Genomic DNA, 25,172 nt, shown 5'->3' with positions numbered 1-25,172 from the left:
AATTTCGTTTTGGGTGGGCGTGCTCTAGGCAGGCTATATTCTACTTCTTCTGATCATGCAGTCCACTACCTTTCTAGTTTTTATCAGCTTTTAAGAAAGAATAAATCCGTCCAGTTTTTTTCAAATATTCTAGATTTTAGTTCTTTGGGGATTTTAATTTTGTTTGAACGAAGTTAATTTCTGTTTACACTTTTTCTAATAAACTTTTATGTCTAAGATGGAATATGTTCTGTCAAAATGGTTTTTGATTGGATTTAAATTTCGTCTTGGGTAGGAGTGTATTCTACTCCCTATGGTGATTCTGTCCACTACCTTTCTCATCTTTTATTACCTTCTAAGAAGCAACGATGTTAGTAGATTCCACTCAATTTGTCTTAGATATTTTAAATTGTTCCTTCATCCTCCTCCCCCAAATATAGTAACAGTAGAATTGGTGATAAATTTGATGTCTATTTGATGAGATATAGTAACAGAATTGGCGATAGGTTTGGTATCTCAGACGTAACAGCACAGTTGGCCAGGCTACGCAGTATGTTGTCAGCCCCAGCATTATCCCAATCTTCGCCAAATGATAATTCAATTCGCTTGTTTTATTAGTTGATGTTTGAAGTTTATGATGAAGTTTATATATGAAGTTTGATTTTTTTTTTTTCATTTATGGCTCTTTATTATATTTTACTATTACACCACAAGTGTCATAGATTTTTGTATGGTGCAAGAAGTGGATTGTAAGTTAATTTTTGTTGTTATTATATACGAATCAGTCGCTTGAGGGGGGCGAAAACACAATCCGGTTATGTTTGGGACAAAAATTGATTAATTCGTTTCTCCAACCAAAAAATTTTGTTTAAAATGAACACAGATAGAAACTTAACCTTGATTATCAGTTTTTATGTTGTTTATTTTCAAGCAATTAATTTTTCGATTTATAAGTTAATATTATATTATAATATAAGTTAATATTTGGAGAAATAAATTACTATTTTAGCAAATATTCTTGGTTAGCTCTTTCAGATATGTTGATTGGTATAACTAGAAGAAGACGGTTAAGCTCACATGTAACTACGAGTTTTGAGTCATTGATCATTCTATTAAGCAACATTTTGACCGATCATTTGCCCTGTTATCGTCACTTTGTTTTGAATTCAGCCAAAATATGAGCCAAAAAATGAAATTACTGAGCCTCCAGAGAATAATCCCGAAAACAAAAACTACACGATAATACAGAAAAAATACAAAGCAAAAAAAATTGCTTGTCTTTGAAGACGCTGAAGTTGCATCAATTCGTTTTGTATTCGTGTTGCCCGAAGAATAGGATTGGATATGGGCCTCTTCAGTGTGTCCAATACAGTGCCCCAAATCTCATTTAGTATTACTTGCTGTCCTATAGAAGTAGAATAAATCAGATGGAAAGAATAATTGAATAGAATAACAGGATAATAAAGTAGAAGGATCAGCAGTCGATAGAGTTATAGAATAAATAATCAGTAGAATAAATCAGAATGCGAAAATCAAATCTGCAACATCCAAGGAAGCTAAACTTCCGAAGGTGGGGTTCCAAAACAATGACAACAAACAACAAAGAGAGACCAAAACTCCAGAACAAAAAAAAAAAACCTCAAACGAGACTACGGTCAGTAGAGAGAAAAGACTAAAATTACGCGGGTATTCGCCTGTATCTAAACTAGACTTCCTCAGCACAAGATAAAAAGAAAAAAAAACACTAAACTAAAATCAAATAAAACCACCACCAGTAATAATAAATACAATTGTTGCTACGTATCCACGTAGGGAAAAGAGCTATTAGAGTTACTTCAATGAGAACATCAAAGCAACTGATGTTCTCATTGCTTTGATGTTCTCATTGAAGTAACTCTAGTAGCTTCATTTCCCTACGTGGATCAATAGCGACAATTGTTTTTATTGTTATTGGTGGTGGTTTTATTTGTTTTTAGTTTAGTGTTTTTCTTTCTTTTTATCTTGTGCTGAGGACGCCTAGTTTAGATACAGATGAAGTATCCGCGGTATTTAGTCTTTCATCTCTTTTCTCTCTACTGGCCGCAGTCTCGTTTGAGTTTCTTTTTTGTGGAGTTTTATCTCTCTTTGTTGTTTGTTGTCATGTCTGGCCAGTTCGGCTTAAGAACTTTCAAAACAATGACAGCAAAATAAACATAAAAACCACACATGATTCAATAAATTGAATAATTGTGACGAAGTGATTCTTTTCATTTTAAGAACCGGCAATAGCGGAGGGGAGAGGGGGGGGGGGGTAAACTGCATCTAAATAAACACAAACGAAACATTGCATTTCATGAACCTGAGCAATATTTCAATTGTTTTTCCTATCTATTAAATCACAGTATAGTTACTTACATCAACAAATAACAGTTACTATTAAGCATCGGCACTGTTCCTGTTTTTGAGAAAAACAGAAACAGAAACAGGTCAAACAAAACAGGTGACCTGTTTCTGTAATCTGTTCTGTTTTTTGAAAAAACAGAAAACAGCTGTTTTTTCAAAAAAACAGCTGTTTTAACAGCTGTTTTTCCTGTTTTTTCCTTACTTCTTCTATTTCTAATAGGAAAGAAAACATCTTCTTGTTAAATCCTTTTAGTTACATACAAAAGATGAGCAACTTCGTGTAATTCAACACACTAGCGTATTTTTAGGGGGGGCGAAATTTGGCAAAATTTTTAATAAAATGCGTCCAATCGGGTGCAATTTCACCAAAAATTTTTAGTCCTAACGGCCGAATTGCATTTATTCTCAAATTCTTTGTCACTCATTTATTATAAAAGATTGTCGTAAAAAAAAATCGATTCTGACTCCAGAAGTCGAACGGATCCGTTACCTTGCAGAAAAGCATCACCTTAATTAGATTAAAAACAAGAGGCAGAAGGACAACGGAATGGAGAGGGGAGAGGGAAAAATAGCAAGACCTCTTACATTAATGACATATAGTTTTATTTTCAAGTTTTCCTTAACTTCTCCAAACATAGGATTCGGAAAGCTTTTCTGTAAGAGCCAACAGTAAGGCAAAGAAACAAAAATTTCGTCCCCTAAACCCTGCCTAAACCGGGGACGAAAATTTTTACATTTCTTTCGTTTTCTCGAACTTCCTTGACATTACTAAGATTTTTCTACATTCAATAAGAATAGCAGAATTATACACCACGGTTGTCAAAAAATCTCTAGCCCCCACTCTTTATAGGCTACTGGTACTTGCGACCTTTAGGTGGGACAAGAATATATGCCTATAGTCACTTAAGACCCCAATCAGATATCATATTTTATTCAGTTATCGATATAAATATAAAAAACAAACAAAATGAAATATACCCTACTGATTCAACATTTTAAAATTTATCACTAAGAAACATTCTGGTTTCCAGAGATCTGTCGCTAGTTCTGGGACACTGCTTTCTAACAATGTACCCAGCCACGCTGAAAGCCTGCTCACTAGGCACGCTTGTGGCGGGTACTATGAGGTGGTCCAGAGCCTAAGCTGTCAGCTCCGGAATGTGATTCTGACTCCAGAAGTCGAACGGATCCGTTACCTAGAAGAAAAGCATCACCTTAATTAGGTTAAAAACAAGAGGCAGAAGGACAACGGAATGGAGAGGGGAGAGGGAAAAATAGCAAGACCTCTTACATTAATGACATATAGTTTTATTTTCAAGTTTCCCTTAACTTCTCCAAACATAGAATTCAGAAAGCTTTTCTTTCTGAGCCAACAGTAAGGCAAAGAAAAAAGAAATTCGTCCCCTAAACCCTGCCTAAACCGGGGACGAAAATTTGTACATTTCTTTCGTTTTCTCGAAAGTAAACATAACTCATAGGCATTTTTTGGACCGATGATAATCTTTTCCACCTTCTACTCATCAGTGGAGGCCAAGAATTAACTCGCCCCCTTGGGTGTTGTGATTTCAGTTGGGAGGAAAGGTATGTTATGGGAATGAATGTTTGGTTACTTTACTCTAGTTTAGAATAAGCCAAATAATCATAGAATAAAATAAGTCGAAGGATATTATTCCGACTTTCAAGCGTCTGAACACGGTCTGGATTTTTCTTAGCCTACAAAGAAAGCTTTGGAGCCTTTTCTTATCTGGCTGAAGGGATAGGAAGCTTCTACAAAGTAACAATCGAGCAGATTCTAACCCAGTATCTAGACAGATTTGGAACTGCATTTGACTTACCGACAGCCCATTTTGCCTCCGCTCTACAAGATAAACGGGAACTCTCTCCTCGTAAGCTTTGACCACATTTTCGATGTTCAGTGCAGAGGTGGAATTTGCTCTTTGCACAGAGGGCATCAGTCATGCTTTATTCAAAAATTGGGAAAGTTTATCATTGCCATCATTAAGGCTCTCAGGTTCCTGTACACATATCTCAACTGCACTGGGCACAAAGGAATCTTGTAAGCTGCCAAGTAAACATATGAGGGACTGTCTTTCTGCCACTCTTTCTTCTAAAGTCATTCGCTCATATGTACAAGGATCAAGATAAGCTGCACGCTGGTAGAGCTCCAACTTGAATCTAGGATTTTGCACAAAATACTTTTTTAACTGCATAAGCAGCTGATCCTTCAGGCGATTCTCAAGCGGCCTCGTCGATCTCGCTTCACAGAAGCTCACCAATCCCTTGATCAGCATGTATGCTTTGCTTGAAGTGGTGTAAGTGGACCCACTAGCCAGTTCGGTGGCCTCTTCAAAAGGGCTCAAACAACTTGTTTTACATTCTAAAAGTGACCAGTCTTGCTCAGTAAGTTCAACCTCTCTAATTTTCGCATTGCGAACATTTACATCATAAAATTTCTGTAGAGCAGATTTTCTGCATAACGAGGAACTAATCATCACGTAAGTGCTATTCCAACGCACTTTCATATCATGAGGGATGTGACCACTAAGTCCTATTTCTTTGCAAAGCCCTTCAAAGAGGTCGTGTTGAATATTTGATTTTTTTTTAGAAGCTTGAGTGTCCGACGCAACTTTTTGAGTGCACCATTGAGTGAGACTGAGTCTTCAATTTCAGTAAAATCATTTGCACCATTGGCCCATTCATCCCATTCAGTTTCTGTGTCGGAGTCGTACTCTTCCAAGTCATATACATGTGAAGCAGTGTCAACAATGTCTGAATCTATGATATCGGGAAGGTCATCTTCTGTCAGACCAATCTCTGAGGAACATTGCTCTCTACTAGTGCCTTGTTCGGGTTCACCTTCATTATCTGAATCACATTCCATTCATCATCTACGTCAAAATTCATTTCTCCCCAAAATTTGAGGCCATTTGTGACACTGAGGTGGAGGCAGTGGCCAAAGCAAGATGAACGTTCAATTCCACCAATTTGACAAGCTTTTGCGACGTCCGAGCCAGAATCAGTTACAACACAGAACAATTTGTCTTCAATTTCAAATTTCTTCAGGGCTACTCTGATTGCTGCAAGTATATTTGCTGCTGTATGCCGAACCTTGAGACGCTTAAAGTGCAAGATGCAACTGTGACCTACCCATTTTCCACTGACTAGCTTGGGGTAATGTACTGTCACTGCCAAGTATCCTCCCCCTGTATATGACCAGCAGTCAAATGTTAGAGATACCTTTCGTGCTTGATTCATATCCAATTTCAGTTTCAACAGTTTCTTTTTCTTTGCTTGAAACACATGCCTTTTTACGGTACGACCCGATGGAGACAAAATACCGCCTGTCAAGGAGTGTATCAGTCCACGCATGGCTTGCTTGTCAAAAATGGAAAGTGGTAACTTGTCTGCAAGTACTGTTCTTACACACTGTTTCGTCAATTTAAGTTGACTTGAGCGGTTGCGCAACATCAGAGAACGAATATCTCTAGTTCCTTTTCTAGAGAAAGAAAAATTGCTCTTTTGGTTCTTTGGCTGTTCTTCAGCTATCCCACATCCTGGCAATGAACCCTGTACTGTACGACAAACAACAGCTTCTGGGCCACTGGCAACATTATCCATGACCTGCCGTACTGGTGCAGTAGAGGCAGATGACTGTACTTTCACCTTAATCTTATGAACATTTTCCAGGTGATTGACAAAAGTAGTTGAAGAACCTCCACTAGCCTTGATAGTCTTTTTGCAAACCTTGCAGGTGATGCTGCATTTGTCTTTCACACAATAATTAGCCCAAACTGGCTTTTTCTTTATGATTTTAGGTAAAACTTCTACCTCTACATCAGAGGAAACATCCATGACAGTTTTGCAGTAGTACCTGAAAGTCATATGAATCAGTTTTTTTTTTAAATTACAGACAGGCATTTTTCCTACAAGAATCCTGATACACCCAGTCAGTGTGACTAATTTTGCATACAATGTAGTTATCGACAATGTTGTGATGAATTTTTTGGAAAAAAAATTGAAAAAAAAAATCAATGTGATATTTGAATTCTGCATGTCCAATTGTGTGGTACTAGGGATAAAATAAGTCTGAGTTACAGCATAGTACAAAAAAGAAAAAAAAGGAAGAAGTTAAATGGGCTTGTGCTGTATCTGGAATGAGCTGACTGATAACAATAGGCCTAGAACCCGCATGCCTACAAAAGTTCAAATAGACTAGCATAACTGGTCTAATTTAACTATTCATAATTTTTACCGTTAGGATGCTTGCTCCAGCACACAAAATTGGATGAAGGTTAGCAAAGAAATCGAGCTTCTAGTTTAGATTTCGCTATGATTTCACCTGAATATCAAAGAAATTAATCTTCTTCTTGTTGACAAAGGACGATTTCGGTATCATGCCCGCTAGATAGCGCAGCATTCGAAAAATAAAACAGAAAAAAAAAGAAAACAGATAAAAAAAACAGAAACGGAAAAAAACAGATGAAAAAAAAACAGAACAGAAGCAGAAACAGGTCAAACAAAAACAGGTAGCCTGTTTCTGTTTTCTGTTCTGTTTTTTTGTAAAAACAGAAACAGAAACAGGCAAGAAAAAACAGAAACAGAAAACAGAAATAGTGCCGATGCTTAGTTACTATTGCCGATCATCAATTACAAATAAAAATAATAATATTATAACAATAAGACAATTGTTTTTAATTTTCTTTTCTATTGTTTTAATAACCAGTAAAATGAACCAATCAGAAAAACTATAAAAAAATTGCGCTAAACTAAATTTCATTTACTCTATTTCATTTCAAAGGTATTTCAAAGGTATGGTTTTCCAGTAGCTTCCCCACATGCCTCACATTAAATGCATCAGTATTGTGTGATCCCTTTATCCTGGAACTAAGCTCAATACAGAGCTGAGATGATCTCTAAATAATTGAGAAAGTATTCCTAGTTGAAATGGGTGGAGGAGCCTTAATTTCAATCCTCGTAACTGACGAACTTCAGTCATTGGACAATGTCGAAACAAAGTACACCAAAAATTCGATTATTAAAATTTAAATTGGCCGAAATTTTCGGGTAAGTGAACTAAAGTTATTCACCATTAAGCTCCTTTTATATATATATATATATATATATATATATATATATATATATATATATATATATATATATATATATATATATATATATATATATATATATATATATATATATATATATATCTTTTTTACTATTTGAATTTCTCCTTTATCTATTTTACATTTATTGTTACAAAAAAACGAGTTGCGTTTAAAAAAATTATTTTTGTTCTTTTTATCTAACTGCATTTGTAGAGATAATTTTGGGATCTTCTAATGTTGATATCTAGGGTAAAAATAAGCCAACTGTAGACTATCAAGTGAGCTGGTTGACGTTTAGATTATCAAGTAAGCTGGTCCCTAGTTAAGGATTTTCAAACATTTCGTGGTAACGAACTGTAGTAAGGAGCGACCCGGCTCAATAGTAAGCGAAACTCTAAAAAACGGAATTTTGATACTAAAAGATATATCAAAAGAATTGGATTTTCATGCTGATTTTAAATATATAAGTTTCATCAAATTTAGTCTTTGTCATCAAAAGTTACGAGCCTGAGAAAATTTGCCTTATTTTGGAAAATAGGGGGAAACACCCCCTTAAAAGTCATAGAATCTTAACAAAAATCACACCATCGCATTCAGCGTATCAGAAAACCCTATTGCAAAAATTTAAAGCTCCTATCTACAAAAATGTGGAACTTCGTATTTTTTTTTGCCAGAAGACAAATCACGGGTGCGTGTTTTTTTTCCAGGCGTCATCGTATCGACCAAGTAGTCCTAGAATGTCGCAAGAGGGCTCATTCTAACGAAAAGGAAAAGTTCTAGTGCCCTTTTTAAGTGACCAAAAAAATTGGAGGGCACCTAGGCCCCCTTCCACGCTCATTTTTTACCCAAAGTCAACGGATCAAAATTTTGAGATAGGCATTGTGTTCAGCATAGTCAAAAACTATAATAACTATGTCTTTGGGGATGACTTACTCCCTCACAGTCCCCGGGGGAGGGGCTGCAAGTTACAAACTTTGACCATTGTTTACATACAGTAATGGTTATTGGGAAGTGTACAGACGTTTTCAGGGGGATTTTTGGCTTGGGGAGTTGATGGGAAGTGGCTATATGTGAGGATCTTTCCTTGGAGGAATATGTCATGGGAGAAGAGAAATTCAATGAAAAGGGCGCAGGATTTTCTAGCATTACTATAAAAAAAAAACATTGAAAAAATAAACATGAAAAAGTTTTTTTTTTCAATTGAAAGTAAGGAATAGCATTAAAACTTAAAACAAAAAGAGATTATTACGCATATGAGGAGTCCTTCTCCTCCTAAATACCTCGCTCTTTATGCTAAAGTATCTTTAGTAATTTCAACTACTTATTCTACGGCCTTTCTGATTCAGGGATCATTCTTAAAGAATTGGGACAAAACTTAAGCTTTAGTGTAAAAAGTGAGGTATTAACGAGGGGACAAATCCCCTCATATACATAATAAAAATATATGAATATAGAAATTTGTTACGTAAGTTAATTCTTAAGTTACGTATATTTTTTACTAATAAAAAACGTTGCCTTTTTAAGTAACCGAAAAATTGGAGGGCAACTAGGCCTCCTTCCCCACCCCTTATTTCTCAAAATCGTCTGATAAGAACTAAGAGAAAGCCGTTTAGCCAAAAAAAGAATTAATATGCAAATTTCATTTTAATAATTTATGTGCGGAGAGCCAAAATCAAACATGCATTAATTCAAAAACGTTCAGAAATCAAATAAAAAAAACTAGTTTTTTTTTAACTGAAAGTAAGGAGCGACATTACAGCTTAAAACGAACAGAAATTACTCCGTGTATGAAAGCGGCTGTTCCCTTCTCAACGCCTTGCTCTTTACGCTAAAGCTTTTACTGTTTAATAAAGTAGAATTGAGAGAAAGAGTCAAACTTTAGCGTATAGAGCGGGACGCTGAGAAGGGAACAGCCCCTTTCATACACGGAGTAATTTCTGTTTGTTTTAAGTTTTAATGTCGCTCCTTACTTTCAGTTAAAAACAACTAGTTTTTTTTTATATTTAATTATTAGATAGGGACGGTATCAGATATTACTTCCTTTGAGGAAAGAGGATTCAAAACAGGGAAAAGTGCATTTTCGCAATGGACTTGTCTGGGATGGGGGGTTGTTGTGATCAGTATCGTGGGGGGCTCCTCACCTTACACGCTGTTATACTGGTATCTATCCATTCATAGTTTATAAAATATGTCTTGATATGTCTTTCGTTTTCGTAGAAAGAGGCTCAACAAAGAGTTGGACAGAAAGATATTTTATCTGCAGAAGAGAAGAGCCACTATGAAGAAATGTACAAGGAAAGGCTGAAAAAGTATGAACAAGAGCTTGCAGAGTTTAGGCAAGTTCATTTTGAGCCCAGTTCTCATATGTAGTTGCCTATATATTTGTTTATTTATCCACTTTAAAAAAACAACAGTGGAGTATAAAATAAAGAAAAAATATAACGAAATAATACAGCAGGCAAAGACGCTTTTCCAGATAAACATATAATAGAAAACTAGGAGTATATTGTGGCCTATTCATTATTGTGCAGACAATATCGCTCGTGACCAATGAGGGCGGTTTATCAAGAACAGGGCAAACCTTGATTGGTTGGAAGCGATGATCCCTAGACATGGATATCTTGTTTCCTTTCTTCTTTTTTCTTTAATGTCTTTTCCACATTTATTTACCTCCTTAAATATCAGTAAATAGTGTTTTTAGCTATTTTATTTGTGTTATTTGGTGTTTTTTCTGCTATTCCGACATTTTTTTATATATCTTTTATAAAAACGAGATACTCTCTGTGAATTTATCTATTGGACTGATCAAATTGATATCATATCAAATAAATGTCTCATTAATACAAGTCATAAATGCAAAAACGAAAAAAGTTGCTACGTTGAAGAAACAAGGTAGAAAGATCGAGTTATGTAAAGCCCAATCTGTTTTGCGCCTCTCGCTTTCGCTTATATTCATAGATTTTCGAGAATTTTTTCTTCTTCTTTTTAGTCGGTTGCATAGATAGATAGATAGATAGATATTTATTGCAACAAAAGCCACATAGGGGGCATGGCAAAAAATAACAAATAATACAAAGTAGCACCACATGATGCTAACTGACATAGCAGGGTATATAATAATAACTATGGAAAAGCATAACAATTGCAAAAAAAAACAAAAAAAAAGGCACATAATATCATAAAACTCACATAATCACACAAAATGTCACACGCATGATCAGTATATTTTAAATGTTTTAAAGCTACATGGATCATGTTTACAAAAAAAGAAAGAAATGCTTCAAGCAACCAATATAAAATAACGTTCAACAATATTTTCTTGTTCTGCGTATCATTCACCCTCCAAAAATCTCTCTTTGTGCTGCATGGCTACACGCACGTACCTCCCCACATTCTTAATATCCACTTTACACTTACATTTTAAAATTCCAACCATCCAATCTTTTCATTTACACCAATCCCAAAGGTTTCTACCCTCAAATCCTTTAACTCCTTACAATTACACATAAAGTGCTCTAAGTCCTCATTTTCTCCCCACATCGGCCAAAAATACGGTCCCTTTTTGACCTAAACCTCTTGCCATATGTAAGCAGTTTCTTGTACTGTGATTAAATCAGAAAAAATACGTTTTTTCTACTGAAAGTAAGGAGCAACATTAAAACTCAATTCGAACAGAAATTATTTCGTATATGAGAGGAGTTGCTCTCCACAATACCTCGCTCTTTACGCTACAGTTTGACCTTTTGCTCCAATTATTTAAGAATGGCTCCAGAAACACAAGGGACCTTTAATTAGGACAATGAGCTTGTTTAAATTCTAATAAACTTTAGCGTGAAGGGCGAGGTATTGAGGAGGGAGCAACCCTCCTCATATATTTAATAATTTCTGTTCGTTTCAAGTTCTAATGTTACTCCTTACTTTCAGTTGGAAAAACTTGTTGTTTTTTTAATTTGATTTCTGATCGTTTTTGAATAATGCCAGGACATCCAGCTTCTCCTTCATGGAAAGATCCTCCCCAGTCCCCCCTCCAGAAAAATATCCCTCCAAAAAATATATGTATACTTCCCAATAGGCTATAATATATGTGAACAATGGGAAATTCCATAGCTTGCAGCCCTTCCCCCTGGGGCTGTGGGAGGTCAAGTGTCCCTTGTTTAAAAACGAGGGACGTTTAATTAGGACGATGAGCTTGTTTAAGTTCTAAAAAATCCTTAGCGTAAAGGGCGAGGTATTGAGGAGGGAGCAACCCTCCTCATATACTTAATAATTTCTGTTCGTTTCAAGATCTAATGTTACTCCTTACTTTCAGTTAGAAAAACTTGTTTTCCTTTAATTTAATTTCTGATCGTTTTTAAATAATGCCAGGACATCCAGCTTCTCCTCCATGGAAAGATCCTCCCACGTTCCCCCTCCAGAAAAATATCCCTCCAAAAAATATATGTTTACTTCCCAATAGGCAATAATATATGTGAATAATGGGAAATTTCATAGATTGCAGCCCTTTCCCCTGGGGCTGTGGGAGGTCAACTCATCCTCAAAGACATAGCTGTTAGATCTTTTGACTATGCTAAATAAAATGGCTATACAAGCTTTTGATCGAGCGAGTTTGGGAATAAAGGGCATGGGAGGGGGGCTAGCTTCCCTCTGCTATTTTGGTAACCTAAAAAGAGCTCTAGAACTCGTGATTTTCGATCAAATGAGTCCTTTCCCGATATTCTCGGATCACTGGTCGATAAAATCATCCCTGGGGAAAACATCAATAACAAAAAAAACTAATAAACACGCATTGAATGCAATATTTTGGCTAAGAATTCAATATTCTCCATTTTTATGTATAGGAGCTATATATATATATATATATATATATATATATATATATATATATATATATATATATATATATATATATATATATATATATATATGTATATAAAATACTGTAGGGTTCTCTGATAGGCTATGCTGAATCTGATGTGATTTTCATTAAGATAGCTTAACGTTTTGGGGATATTTCCCCCCTTATTTAAAAATGGGCCAATTTTACTCATGCTCGTAACTATTGATGGGTAACATTAAAATTAATGAATTTTTATGTGTTTTGAGTAATCATCAAAATTTGATTATTTTGAAGTTTCCATTTTTTTAAGACTTTGTTTCTTAGGGTTTCTGTTATTATTTAGCTGCATCGCTCCTTATGTACAGTTCATGACCACAAACTATTTGATAATTGAAAATTCCTTTAGGCTATTGTGTTCACACTGGAAAGTCCCAAGTATCAGTAGTGTGCGATTTAAAAATTTGAACTTGTGTCTTTGCTCCAGGGACTTACCCAGGGTATCTTATAGGCCCAGCCCTTCTGCCCAAGATCCCATACTTCCTGGAATTTCTGGGAATCTTTTATTCAAATTGTCTAATATAAAGCTTTTTTAAATATTAATCCTCAAAAATAATCATGGGTACGCGCCCATTTTGCTCATGAGAGTTTTTTCACTGATTCGGGTGATGTCTATCAGGTTCCGGTTCTTTTTATTTACAAACAATAATACAACTACAATAAGGGTATGCCCGGCTTATATTATTATAAGCGCTATCTTGAAAAATAGTTATGTTAGAAGAACAGAACTTTCAGAAACGAATTCATCGTCTAAATTATCCGTCAGGGAAGGTTTTTTAAAGCTCCTATGTGGAGTCTTCCTATTTCTAAAGATTAGACAATTGCTTGAAAGACGGGTGTATACCTATTTTAGCATTGAAAAATAAAATTCTGAATTTTCATTTGAGTCTAATTTACTTTAATTTAAGCCCCATGCTAATGGAAATAAAAAACATATTTTCAACGAAACTTTCAATTGAGAAAAAGTATAAAGTTGACAGCAATATGAAAAAAAAATAACTACTAGACAGATCCAACATAACAGTAATTGCCAGAAAAATTAGTATTTAAAATATCAAGGACAGTGACAATGAAATTTGATCGTTGGGATTGGCTAAGTGGAAACTTATTTAATCATATATGTGTATCTTTAGAAATTCAAAAAAAATATCTTGGTAAAATTTTAGTGAAAAAGATCTCCATATTCGGTTATGTAGTTTTTGCCAGATTTTCCACATGTTTCTCTATACATCTATTTTTTGCATAATTCTCCTGTTTTAAAAGGTTTGAAGATTCCCCTCTCCACTTTCAGTAAGCCTCAAGTAGGAATATCAACTGTTCCTACCTAAAACTCTCATGTTCAATATCAGAATTTTATTACCTCTCATTTATCCTGATAGTATTTTTGAGCTCATGGGCCTACAATTTCCGTCAAAATAGCACAAAGCTTAGCCCGTTCCACTTGATTGCAAAATTAAATCACCTCATATCTTTGCTAATATTATATATTTTGTTTTCTATTTTTTACGTCTTAATTTATATATAGAAAGTAAAATAATTCCTCTTCTTCTATTTATGGTGACGGGGGGTAATCTAAGGTTGACCTAAACGAAAGTGGGTGGGGACACGCCAATGCCAAATTATTGGGAGCCTTTGTTCTCGTAAAAATTGAGGCCTATAAATGCATGTGCTTTAACTCTTAACTGCTTGCTTGAAAGGAACAATCTTACACTAAAAGAAAGCAACGGGATTTTGAATCCTCTCTTTCCTTTTCTTTTCCTGGCCTTCGTCCGTTTTCTTGCTTCCGTGAGAAATAGCTGATCATGCAACTGTTCCTTCTTTTAGGGAAAAACATCCTGAAATTGCAGCCGAGATGGACACAAAGAAAAAACCTACGAAAAAAGAAGCAAAGCAGGTAACTTTGTATAGATTAAATAATTTTAGTTTTTTTAGAAAAAATAGCTTAAATAGATTAATTTTAATTTTTAGAAGATTACCTGAAATATAATGTTTATAATATACTACAAAAATGAAATATTTCTGAAGATTTATTAGAAAATTGAAATATTCTTCGATTATGGTTTCCAGTATTTGTTATTGGAATTTGGCGTACCCTTAGGAAGTTTCCTTAGACATATGGTAAAATGCAAAACTTCTACATTTCATGATAAAAAGGGGTATCTTCAAAGCTGTTTTAGGGGGGGGGGGGCTAGTTTGAACTGCCCTCCTTCTTATTTTTTTCCGATCCATAAAAAAGTAACAAAATGCATATAAATAGGTTATTGACGTGTTTTGCAAAAAAAAAATTTTCCTCCTTCCCCTGAAAAAAAAATACTCGCTCTTTTGTGTCTTTTTAGTTTTGTCCAAATTGTAAAAGCCAAATAATTAAAAATTTATGCAGTCAAATAAAAAACTAAAGAACGTCAACCCGGAGGTTTAGTTGTTTGATTTGTCGACTATTCTTAACAAAATGGCTACCCCAAAATTTTGATCAGATGTCTTTAGGGGGAGGGGCAGCTAAAAAAGGTGTGGGAGGGGGGCTTACTATCATCGAATCAATTGTGACCCTTATAAAGAGTATTAGAAAGCCCAATTTTCAATCAAATGAACTCCCTCCGGAGTTTCTACGACTACTTCTTCCATGCGAAGTAGCATGAGAAGAAAAAAAATAATGCGTTGAAGCCTTATCGCTCGTTACTTAGGCAGCGCTGTGACTGCACACGACCGCTTTCTGTTATAGTATTGCAAAGCTCAATTTTTCAGGGTGGCAGAAAAAATAAGTATGTATTTAATTTTAAGTGTAGTTGGAGATAAGTGTAAATATGCCACATCTAAGCTTGCCATAAATATAATAGTGTTTTTTTTCTATTTGTTTCTTTTATTCCAAAAAGAAGTATAGCTAGGGTTCTTCGCAAAGCCTTTTCACAAATTTATTCTTGCTTTTGTGATCACTCGGTTTTATATCTTTCTGGATTGTATCCTGTTTTAAAAAGAAAAGATTTAAAGGCTCTCAAGTCATCTTATTTTCGTTTCCTCCGTTTTTTGTTGTATCTTCCTCCCTGGTACAAGAACAGTGATATGGTAACAAATTTAGGGGCTCCAGATTTATTAAATAAACTTTAAGTGCTGCACCAGAAACTATCCGACTCGGTACATTTTACTATTAACCCTTTTCATGATCTTCTAAAATGTTTTCTACAGTAATTTAATGTGTTATCAGAAGTTTTTTTTTCTGTGTGTTTTTTTTTATGCTCTGCTGTTGCACGTGGGTCACAAATAAATTATTATTATTATTGTCAAGTTTAAGTCTTTTTTTTTTCAAGCTCAAGTTTTTATTTCAACATTCACAAATAAATAAATAAAATACAACACTTTCGCGCTAGGGATAACCTATGAGGGTTTAAATCAATACTTAATTAAATGGTTATTAGCTTGTTTTCATTTAAATCCTGAACTACTTCTTTTTCTAATATCTTTGTGGATATTTGGATAAACATCTCCTTACAGCTGATGTTTTGTCTATGGACTGACACAATTTTGTCGACTCACACGATTTAAAGTGGACTTTGGTTAGGAAATAGGTGTTTTTCAAGTCTTCAAGAGGACTCTCCCTTTACGTTTGGCTTTCTCATTTTCTTTTCTTTTCTTTTCTTTTCAGAAAAAAAAATCAGTTGCGAAGGAAGTTTTAGCTTCTGACTTCGAGGATTCTGACTTAGCTCAGCCGAAATCTAAAAAATCAAAATCGACCGTGACGCTAAATGAAATGGATCCGGATGTACTTGAGACCAAATCAAAAAGGACTAAGCTGAAATCGAATGGAAGTGAAGATGAGAAACGTGCTACAAAGAAAAAACAAATAGGGAAAAAAAAGATGAACGGTAAAGTACCTAAAAGGAAGGAAAGTGGAAGTAATGACTCTGAAGATGATGAACCTGAGATAAAACCGGTTAAAGAAGCTAAAAGAAAGGTACTAGAAAAGAAACAGCTAGATTTGAGTGATTTAGACTCAGAAGAGTTACGCGAAGTGACAGAAGGTGCCGAAGAGACGAAGAAAAAACAAAACAAAAAGTTGATTGTTTTTTCTAAAGCGGATGATTCTGGTAGTGACACAGAAGAACCAATACCCAAAACACTTTCTAGAAAACTTTCTCTTGAACCACCGATGCTTGACTCCAGTGATGAAAAAGATGAAGAAACAAATGTTGCCGAGCCTTCAGCTGCTAAAGCAGGAAAATTTAACCGAACGAATAAGCCTGTAAAACTTCAAAGTAAGAAAGACTTATCTTCTGAAAGTGAAAATGAAAGAGAATCGCCGAAAACAGACCTTTCAAAAACGGAAAGTGATAGTGATAGTGACAATACTACGCCGGTACTGCCATCTTTAAAATTAAAAAAAAATGAGGGAGGTAATTTAGGAGGAAAAGTACAAAGGACCCAGAAGAGTTACTTGAGCCTCAATGAAATGAAAACGCTCGATTACAACGAATTGACAAATGCATTGAAAAAATCAGTGCCTGGCTACCCTGTACAGGATTCATTGTGAGTTTAAATCTCTCTCTCTCTCTCACTCTCTCTCCCTCTCTCTCTCTCTCTTTCTCTCTTTCTCTCTTTCTCTTAAATCACCCTTCTTTCCCTCTTTTATGGCCCTCACACCCTCTTCATGCTGCGGAGCAACTGGAACTTCTCAAGAATGCACCCATATAACCATAGTTGTACAGAAGTCCCTTGATTTAGACCTGGCTTTTTGGTTTTCTAGCCGCAAAAAATCCGAAAATGCCTGTAAATTAGGATTGGAATACTGTGCAGAATGATACAACCTGTCTTTTACAGCCTTGTGATGGGAGGGTTTGGACATTCTTAAGTTCAATTAATTCCAGCATATATGAGCATCTGTAAAGAAAAGTGGGTCCTCTTCACAAATTTTTTTGTTTTTCCAACTAATTCTTTTTATCTAAATTCTCTTTACTTTTCATTTCAGTTTGGGACCTTGTTGGGTGCCAAAATAGGAAAAAAATGTGCTTTTTTTCGATATTTTTCGATGTCCATGGAACGAATTTTTTAGTTATATATATATAGGATAACAATAATATTGATTTATTTGCTAAGGGATCTGCAAGGGCTGCGGAAAAGAGGTGCTCTTAATATTAAACATATCATTACAATCCACCATCAGCCTACAGAAAAAGAGGTCGGAAGTTCAGTCCCAGGAACTCTTGCAGTTTAAAAAATTACTCTGAATCTGTTTGTTCTCATTACCCAATAGTTTTCATCATTAGAACTCTTCCCACGAAATTCTTTCCCTAGTTCTACCAATTTTTTACAATCTTCAACAAAATGTGGAATACCCCACCCCCAATATACATCCCCAATTTCGTCACTATATGTTTAAAGTAAGGATCATTCTAATGCCTACTCTGGCACATATGCTTCCTTCTTTCCTCAAATGGCTATATATAATCACTATAATACGTTGTGATTTTCAGAGGAGCATTGGACGTCTTTATGGAAATTTACCCTACCAGGGATCTAGAAAAGGCTAGGAAAAAGTTCCAAAGATTACAACCTAAGGAACAGGAAGAAATTTTTTTGATGTACCGTCAAAAAAAAGATGATTTTCAAAATAGGATGAAAGAATTTTATGCTGTGAGTTTTTTATTTTTGTTTATAGACATACCTCTTGTAGACCTATCTGTTTTAAGTGTATTTTAGGAACTTTGCCCACATCGCTCTTTGTTTTTTTTTTTTTTTTTTTTTTTTTTTTGGTTGAAAAAAATGATATGTCTAGCCTCCTCTAGATTGTGAGAAGTATATTTGCCCTCTCTATATTTCCGTGATTTGAAGCCACTTTCAAGTTTACTGAAGAAAATAGGCTAGCAAAGTAAACCATTATAAGATGAAAGTAGATCTACGTTCCATAGGCAACGTGAGGTGTTATGGCAACCTTTGTTCGGCCTCACCTAGTAAAGTGTTGCGAGAGTAACACTTTGGTTTTGTTTCCTCGCTTCGATTAAACGCTGAAGTTGTTAATCTGTAAGGATCTTATAATAAATACTAGGTACACCAACTCGCAAAAGTTGCAAGCCCCTCATTGCAACTATTAAAGGTTGCAAACCCCTCATCGCTGAAGGTGATTGTAGCCTAACAGCCGATTATTACTTAGAAGTCCCTTCGTGTCTTACCACTGGAACCAAATTGGTATTACCATCAAATAGAACGAAAAAAAATAATAGGTACACCAAGTAGCAAAACTTGCGAACCCCTCATTGCCGATTATGATTATGAGCTAACAGCGGACTGTTGCTTAAAACTCCCCTGTATGTCTCAGAATTGGCATCGGCCTATTTTTGGTTTCAGTGTGTACCTTACTACTGAAGTTGTCAACCCCTTTATACTTTCAAACTGGTATGTCTCATGAAGGAAGTTTTCTACCAAAAAAATGGATTACATATACTTTGATCTGCTCATGAAGAGCTATTGATTGCCGTTGAAAAAAATTTATCTGTCTTAGTTTAGAAGTTGACTTTTTTGTCGTAGGCTAAGTTTCTAACGTCATCATTTAGAAAGGAGCAAAGGATAAACTCTAATTTTTTTTTAGCAATGAGAGAACTTTTAAATTTTAATAGGCATATCTGATATCATTTCTGTATCGGCCTATTTTTGGTTTCAGTGTGTACCTTACTACTGAAGTTGTCAACCCCTTTAAACTTTCAAACTGGTATATCACATGAAGAAATTTTTCTACCAAAAAATGGATGGAATATACTTTGATCAGCTCATCAAGAGCTATCGATTGTCGTCGAAAAAAATCTATCTGTCTCAGTTCAATAGTTGACTTTTCTGCCGTAGGCAAAGTTTCTAACGTCATTACTTAAAAAGGAGCAAAGTATAAACTCTAATTTCTTTAGCAATGAGAGAACTTTTAAGTTTTAAGCGGCATATCTGATATTGCGTCCAAGGCTACTGAGGGACAGTCTAAGCTTGAAGCCCCTACTCCAAATATGAAAAAACCGTCCTATGTTGTCGTTGCAAGGAACCCACCCCCGGAGCTCAGTGACCCAATCCTTCGTATTAAGATGCTCGAAACGTTGGATGGTCACGACGGGATTGCAAATCCGAAATCTTTGCCACACAGCAGAAGCTGGGTTGTGATGGCACGTGATAAGCGCTCAGCCGACACGCTGGCTGCAGCTGTTACTAGTTCCATTCCAAACGTTGAAATCAAAGTAATTGATAAAAAGCCTTTAGCAGTTGTCCGTGAAATACCCCATAACTATTCAAGAACTGATTTAGAGGCCTCAGTAGATGCTAATCAAATCGGCAATTCTCGCACTTTTCGCCTCGAGTTTATCGACGAAGCCGCTCTGAACGCGGTACTGGAGTCGGGAATCCGCATTGGGTACGAAATTTTTCGCGCTAAGCCCTTTCAATCCATTCCGCGTTGATGCTTTCGCTGTCAAAGTACTGATCACCTGATTGAAGCTTGTCACCGCTCACCAGCACATCCCAAGTGTTCCAGATGTTCTGGCCCTCATATGAATTCCAACGAAAACCCTTGCCAAGCCTCGCCAAAATGTGCAGATTGCACTATGGAACACTTAAGTTTTAGTCTGAAATGCAAAGTTCTCCGATAGGCTCTCAACAGTGCTAATGAATGAATGCTCAAACTCTGTTTAGGCTTGTGTCCCTCAATATTAATGGTACAAAAGACAAGGATCTACTGATTAGTGACCTGCTTGAAAATGATATTGTGTTTTTACAGGAGCACCTTCTCTCTAAAGTGAATGTCGATAGCCTAAAGCGCTTTCGGACCCATTATACCTTCTTAAGAGCCACCCAGAAAAGCCGTGGTAGACCATCAGGAGGTCTGGCCATCTATTTCAGACATAAGATTCAGCCGATATTATTGCAAAGTGACGCTAACATCTTAGCGATAAGATGTGGTGATACCACATTTATAAACATTTATTTCCCCTGTGATAAAAAGACTGTGCAGTCATTGTCTAGTTTTTCACAAGCATGTAATCACCTACGAACACTACTTAGGGACCTTTCAAAACAAAATACCAAATGGTTTCTCGCCGGCGACATGAACACTGACTTATTATCTAATTCTGACCGATCTGAAATCTTTCTCGATTCACTACCCGGAGGATTCCATCTTGCTGATAAAGATCTTCTATTTACTTGTATTCACAATAGTGGTGGTCTTACTTCCAACCCTGACCATGTAGTTGTGTCAGATTAAACTTTACTTTCATCAATAGTTCATTTGGACAACTCTAAAATCGACCACGATTATTTACCAATCACGTGCCAACTTTCTTGCTCCATGGCTAGATCGGTGCAACGTAACTCTCCCAAGTGGTTCTCTAAGTTAAATTGGGAAAATACCAATGTTCCACTTTATGTATTGACATTGTCCCAGTTATTATCAGCAAATAGTGTTCTGTCTCAAGTCTGCCGCTAAAAAAGCTGTCCCGTCTCAGCACGTGCGAACAGGTACTCGCAATCCCTTTTGGAAAGTTGATCCTAAAGTGAAGATGGCTAAGCAAAAAGCTAAGTTCTGGCTCCGTATGTGGATAGCCTGTGATCGTCCTCCTTCTGGTTCAGTACATCAAATAAAACAGAAAACCAAACGAGAGTATATTCCCTGCGTAGAGTGAGACTGAATGCCTGGGATGGTCCTTGTGACAAGAAATCCTGGGATCGTGTTATAAACAGTGTAAAGTGTTCATCTCCAATTAATTCGTCTCTTCCGCTATGTGACTTCGTTTCTCATTATAAAAATATTTTGCTTTCATTTAATGTTAATCTCCAAACTTGTCAACTGAATCCTCCCAGTTCGTATCAACCAATCTCTAGTGTTATCGGTGGAATCTGGTATTATATTCCGAGCTCTTAAGCAAGTGAATAAGTCTAAGTCTCGCGATAGTGATGGTCTTTGCTTCAAGTTTATTGCTTATGATTGTCCTGAACTACTGAAGCATTTGCAGTGATTGTATCAGATATGTTTGGCACAATCCATTGTGCCAGATAGTTTTTTGTCCGGTTGTATATATCCCATAGTTAAGAGGGGTAAGGACCCCAGTGCTTGCTCCAATTACCGTCCTATAATTGTGTCTTGTTTTGTTAGTAAGCTATTTGAATATGTACTGCTACCGGCCATTAACTCCAAGTGCAATTTTACGCCCTTCCAGCTTGGTTTTAGAAAAGGTATGGCTGCGTTCAAGCTCACCATATTGTGGGTCGGCTCATGAAACAAGCTGTTGCTCAAAAAAGTCCCCTGTATTGTTTGACTGTTGACATATCTAGTGCTTTTGACAATGTAATTCATTCAAATGCTTTGTTTTTTCTAGTAGCGTAAGGTGTTAACCTTTCTATTGTTTCCGTGCTTAAGTATTGGTATGCTAATTCTTCAGTTAGGGTGAAGTGGAATGGTACTGTAGGGGAGTATATTCCTGTTAAAAAAGGTGTTAGGCAATGTGCCGTGTTATCCCCGAGCATATATAAGTGTGTTTTAGCTTCGTGTCTCCGACGTCTTCAAACGTCAATTGTTTAAAATCATAATTTAGGCATTAGTCACGTTGCATATGCTGATGATGTTCTGCTTCTTAGCCGAACAAAATATAGTCTAATTACCAACTTTGACCGGCTTTCAACCGCACTATCCACAGTAGGCCTTTCAGTTAATGCCTTCAAATGTCAGTTTTTGTGTTTTGGGAGTCCTCCACCGGCATCAGCTCTTTGCTTGGGTTCTTCTACTATACCATGTTCAGCAAGTATTAAATGGTTGGGTCTCTCTTTTTCAACGTCACTTTCGCCTACTTGCTCCGCTATTACGTCGAGCGTGCTGAAAAGTATGCAGGTTGGTTACGAAAAATTTCACCAAATCATGGTCGGTATAACCGGAAAGGACTATGTCGTCTTTATTCTAGTTTTTGTGCCCCTGCTGTTTTTTATCTTTCTGGTTTCGCTTTCCTCCTTCGCAAGAAGGATACAAAGAAAATACACTCAGGATATTTTAAGTATTGCAAGTATTTGCTGCGTCTGCCTCGGTGGTATCGGAACCATACAGTCGTTTCTAAATTTGACATCGTTGATGCGCCCTCGCGACTGAAACAATTATCTACAGATATGTCTCTTAAAACTCAGCAAATGATTGGTGGTTTTGACCCTCTTTGGCCATTTTTTGAATTGAGGTAATTTATTTATGTTATATGTTGTTATGTTATTTATGTTGTTATGCTTTTTTTCTTGTTTTTTCTTTTTGTGTGTGTTTACTTCACAGTTTTATGTATTTTGTGGGTTATAAATAAATTATTATTATTATACCATTTCTCTACCGCAATCCCAAGTGCGGAAAACGGAATGATAACCTCAGGTGAAATCACGAACCAAAATGGGTAGAAACACAAGCAAAAACCATCCTTTTTGTCCCCAGGCAAGAGTTCTACGAAGCTTTCCAAAATGCAGTGATATTTATTAATCCGGCAAAAGGTCCACACTTTCCGTAAAAACTGCAGAGGTTAGACCCTTACCACTTTCTAGGAATAAGCTGAAATCGGGGTGCTAGAAAAAAAAACACGACAAAACCTAAGTGTTGCTCTCGCAACACAAGTAAGCACCTAGTTAATATTTAGCTTAAAATTTTTGATTTGGGCTACAGTTTTTTTTTGTAAGTAAAAAGGAAATATGTACTTTAAGCTTGTTTCCTATTCCTCAAGCTTATTTTTTTTTCTTTCTTTCCACATGTAACTTCTGCAAATATGTTTTCTTACTAATAAGCCAAAGTGCTGCTGCAAACTATATATTATATTGCTGTTCTTCCTCCTGTTCCCATTTTGGCGTGGATTATATAGATAATCACCTTCTCTCAGTTCTTGCCTTTTTTGATGGTGTAACCTTATGGGTTGTAAAACTTAGATTACAATTGTATTGTAAGTTGTTGTTGTTGTTACCTTAAAGTTATAATTGTAAAGAAGCTCTAACTTTGATTGTTACTTTTAGTGTTCAATTTTAAATGTTTATATATTTAAGAAAAAATATTTCTAAACAATCAAAATACTTCTTAAATGACAGCATTAAAAACAAAATAGCCGAAAACAACAAATACTCCGAAGAAAAGATTTTTATATCTTCTAGAAAATAATGTGGTGCAAGGTTTGTGTAGAAATTTCGAGTACTCTTAATTTTTAGCTTTGATATTTTTATTTTAATTTGTACCCTATATACTTTATACTCTGTACCAGCTTGCTAAACCCATTGTATATCATTTTCCTGTTGGGTTTTAATCAGAAAATGGAATTAGGAAAAACAATGCTGTACCCATTAAATTAGAACTACGGGAACTGAACTATAATAATGCAAATTGAAATAGAAGAGAAATTTATGCTTATACTCATATTTATTTTTTTATTTATTTTTCTGAAAATTGAGGAGTTTATAAAATACAAAATGAAATACATCACCAAACAAAACAACCGATTTTATACAAACGAAATCAGACACCAAACAACGAAACAAACATTAACAAATGAAACAAAACAACTAATTATAAATGAGCTTTATAACATAACTCAGTAAATACGTAGAAAAAAAACAAAACATTATTTTAATTCTGGGAAAAAAAGAGGATAGGTTATGCGTACAAAAATTTTTCAGACTTGTGGTAAAATTATCCCTTTTAATCCTTGTCACTTCAAACGGCCCTGTAATTTTATATTTCAAAACTAATTGGGTATTCCTTACACAAATTGGAAAACCAAGTAAAAATTTACAGTATTTAAAATAGCAAAGGCAAATTGAAGAAAAATAGAAGATATTAAAATCTCGAAAAAAAGGGCAGGATAGATATCTCGAAGCTGTGTTACCGAGCCAAATGCCTTTTTAATTTTTTCTTGAATATTTAAAATTAACATTGACTTTGAACTTCGAGCTGAAGCGCAATAAGGTAATCCCAGAAAAAGAACAGTATTTGAAACCAGAAATGAAGTACTCTTGTTGCAAATTAAGCAATTTGCTGAAAGAGCAGAAGCATGCAAATAAAGCGGAGAGCCAGACGACCTTTACTCTTAAAAGTTGTATGGGCATGGCCACAGCCTATTCCTCTTTTGAAGCCTACTTGATACCCTTTATACATAGTTCGAAAATCTTACCAATTATAGAACCCTTTGTAATGGGTTTAAAAGAGTTACGTGATTGGTGATCTCTTTTGCCGGATTTTGGGATAAGAGTTACCCCCCCCCTCCCTCCATCCTGAAAGATGAAGGAACACTACCAGATTTGAGGATAAGATTAAATAATTTTAAAAGAAGAAGAAGAAAAGAAGTGGGAGACAATTTGACATGATTTGATATGAAGTGGATCCCATCCTCATTTTGAGAAGATTGTGGTTTTAATTTTTCGACAGGCACCCAATAAAGAATTAAAGGAAATACAAAAATATACCTATACTTTATGTAGCTTTAATTGTGTTGCGAGAGCAACACTTTGGTTTTGTCGTGTTTTTTTTTTTTTGTTCCTAGCACCCCGATTTCAGCTTATTGCTAGAAAGTGGTAAGGGTCTAACCTCTGCGGTTTTTACGGAAAGTGTAGACCTTAGGCCGGATTGATGAATATGACTTTACATTTTGGAAAGCATCGTAGAACTCTTGCCTGGGGCCAAAAAGGATGGTTTTTGCTTGTCCTTGAGCCAGAGCCTATAGTGTGTGAAGTGAAGAGGAGTTGTATAGCCTATGTCAGAGAGGACTATCTGAAGTTATGCAGCCAAGCTTTCGTTTCATCAAACCATGTTTCTGCTTTCGAGTGGAAAGCTCCGTTCTAGCAGGCAA

At 35.7% G+C, this 25,172-nt stretch overlaps 1 protein-coding gene across 2 annotated transcripts in view; it reads left to right on the top strand.

Annotated features, from left to right (window-relative positions):
• Positions 1 to 25,172, top strand: part of LOC136026336 (SWI/SNF-related matrix-associated actin-dependent regulator of chromatin subfamily E member 1-like) — a 71,274-nt gene that overhangs the window by 38,156 nt on the left and 7,946 nt on the right. For both annotated transcript variants that reach the window (XM_065702770.1, XM_065702769.1), the window contains 4 exons: positions 9,687 to 9,805; positions 14,188 to 14,257; positions 16,001 to 16,881; positions 17,826 to 17,985. In XM_065702770.1, coding sequence (XP_065558842.1) covers positions 9,687 to 9,805; positions 14,188 to 14,257; positions 16,001 to 16,881; positions 17,826 to 17,985 — 1,230 coding nt within the window. The remainder of the gene's footprint in view (positions 1 to 9,686; positions 9,806 to 14,187; positions 14,258 to 16,000; positions 16,882 to 17,825; positions 17,986 to 25,172) is intronic.

This window comes from Artemia franciscana, chromosome 4 (assembly GCF_032884065.1).
Source record: "Artemia franciscana chromosome 4, ASM3288406v1, whole genome shotgun sequence".
NCBI lineage: Eukaryota > Metazoa > Arthropoda > Branchiopoda > Anostraca > Artemiidae > Artemia > Artemia franciscana.
This window is presented reverse-complemented; position numbering and strand designations above follow the sequence as displayed.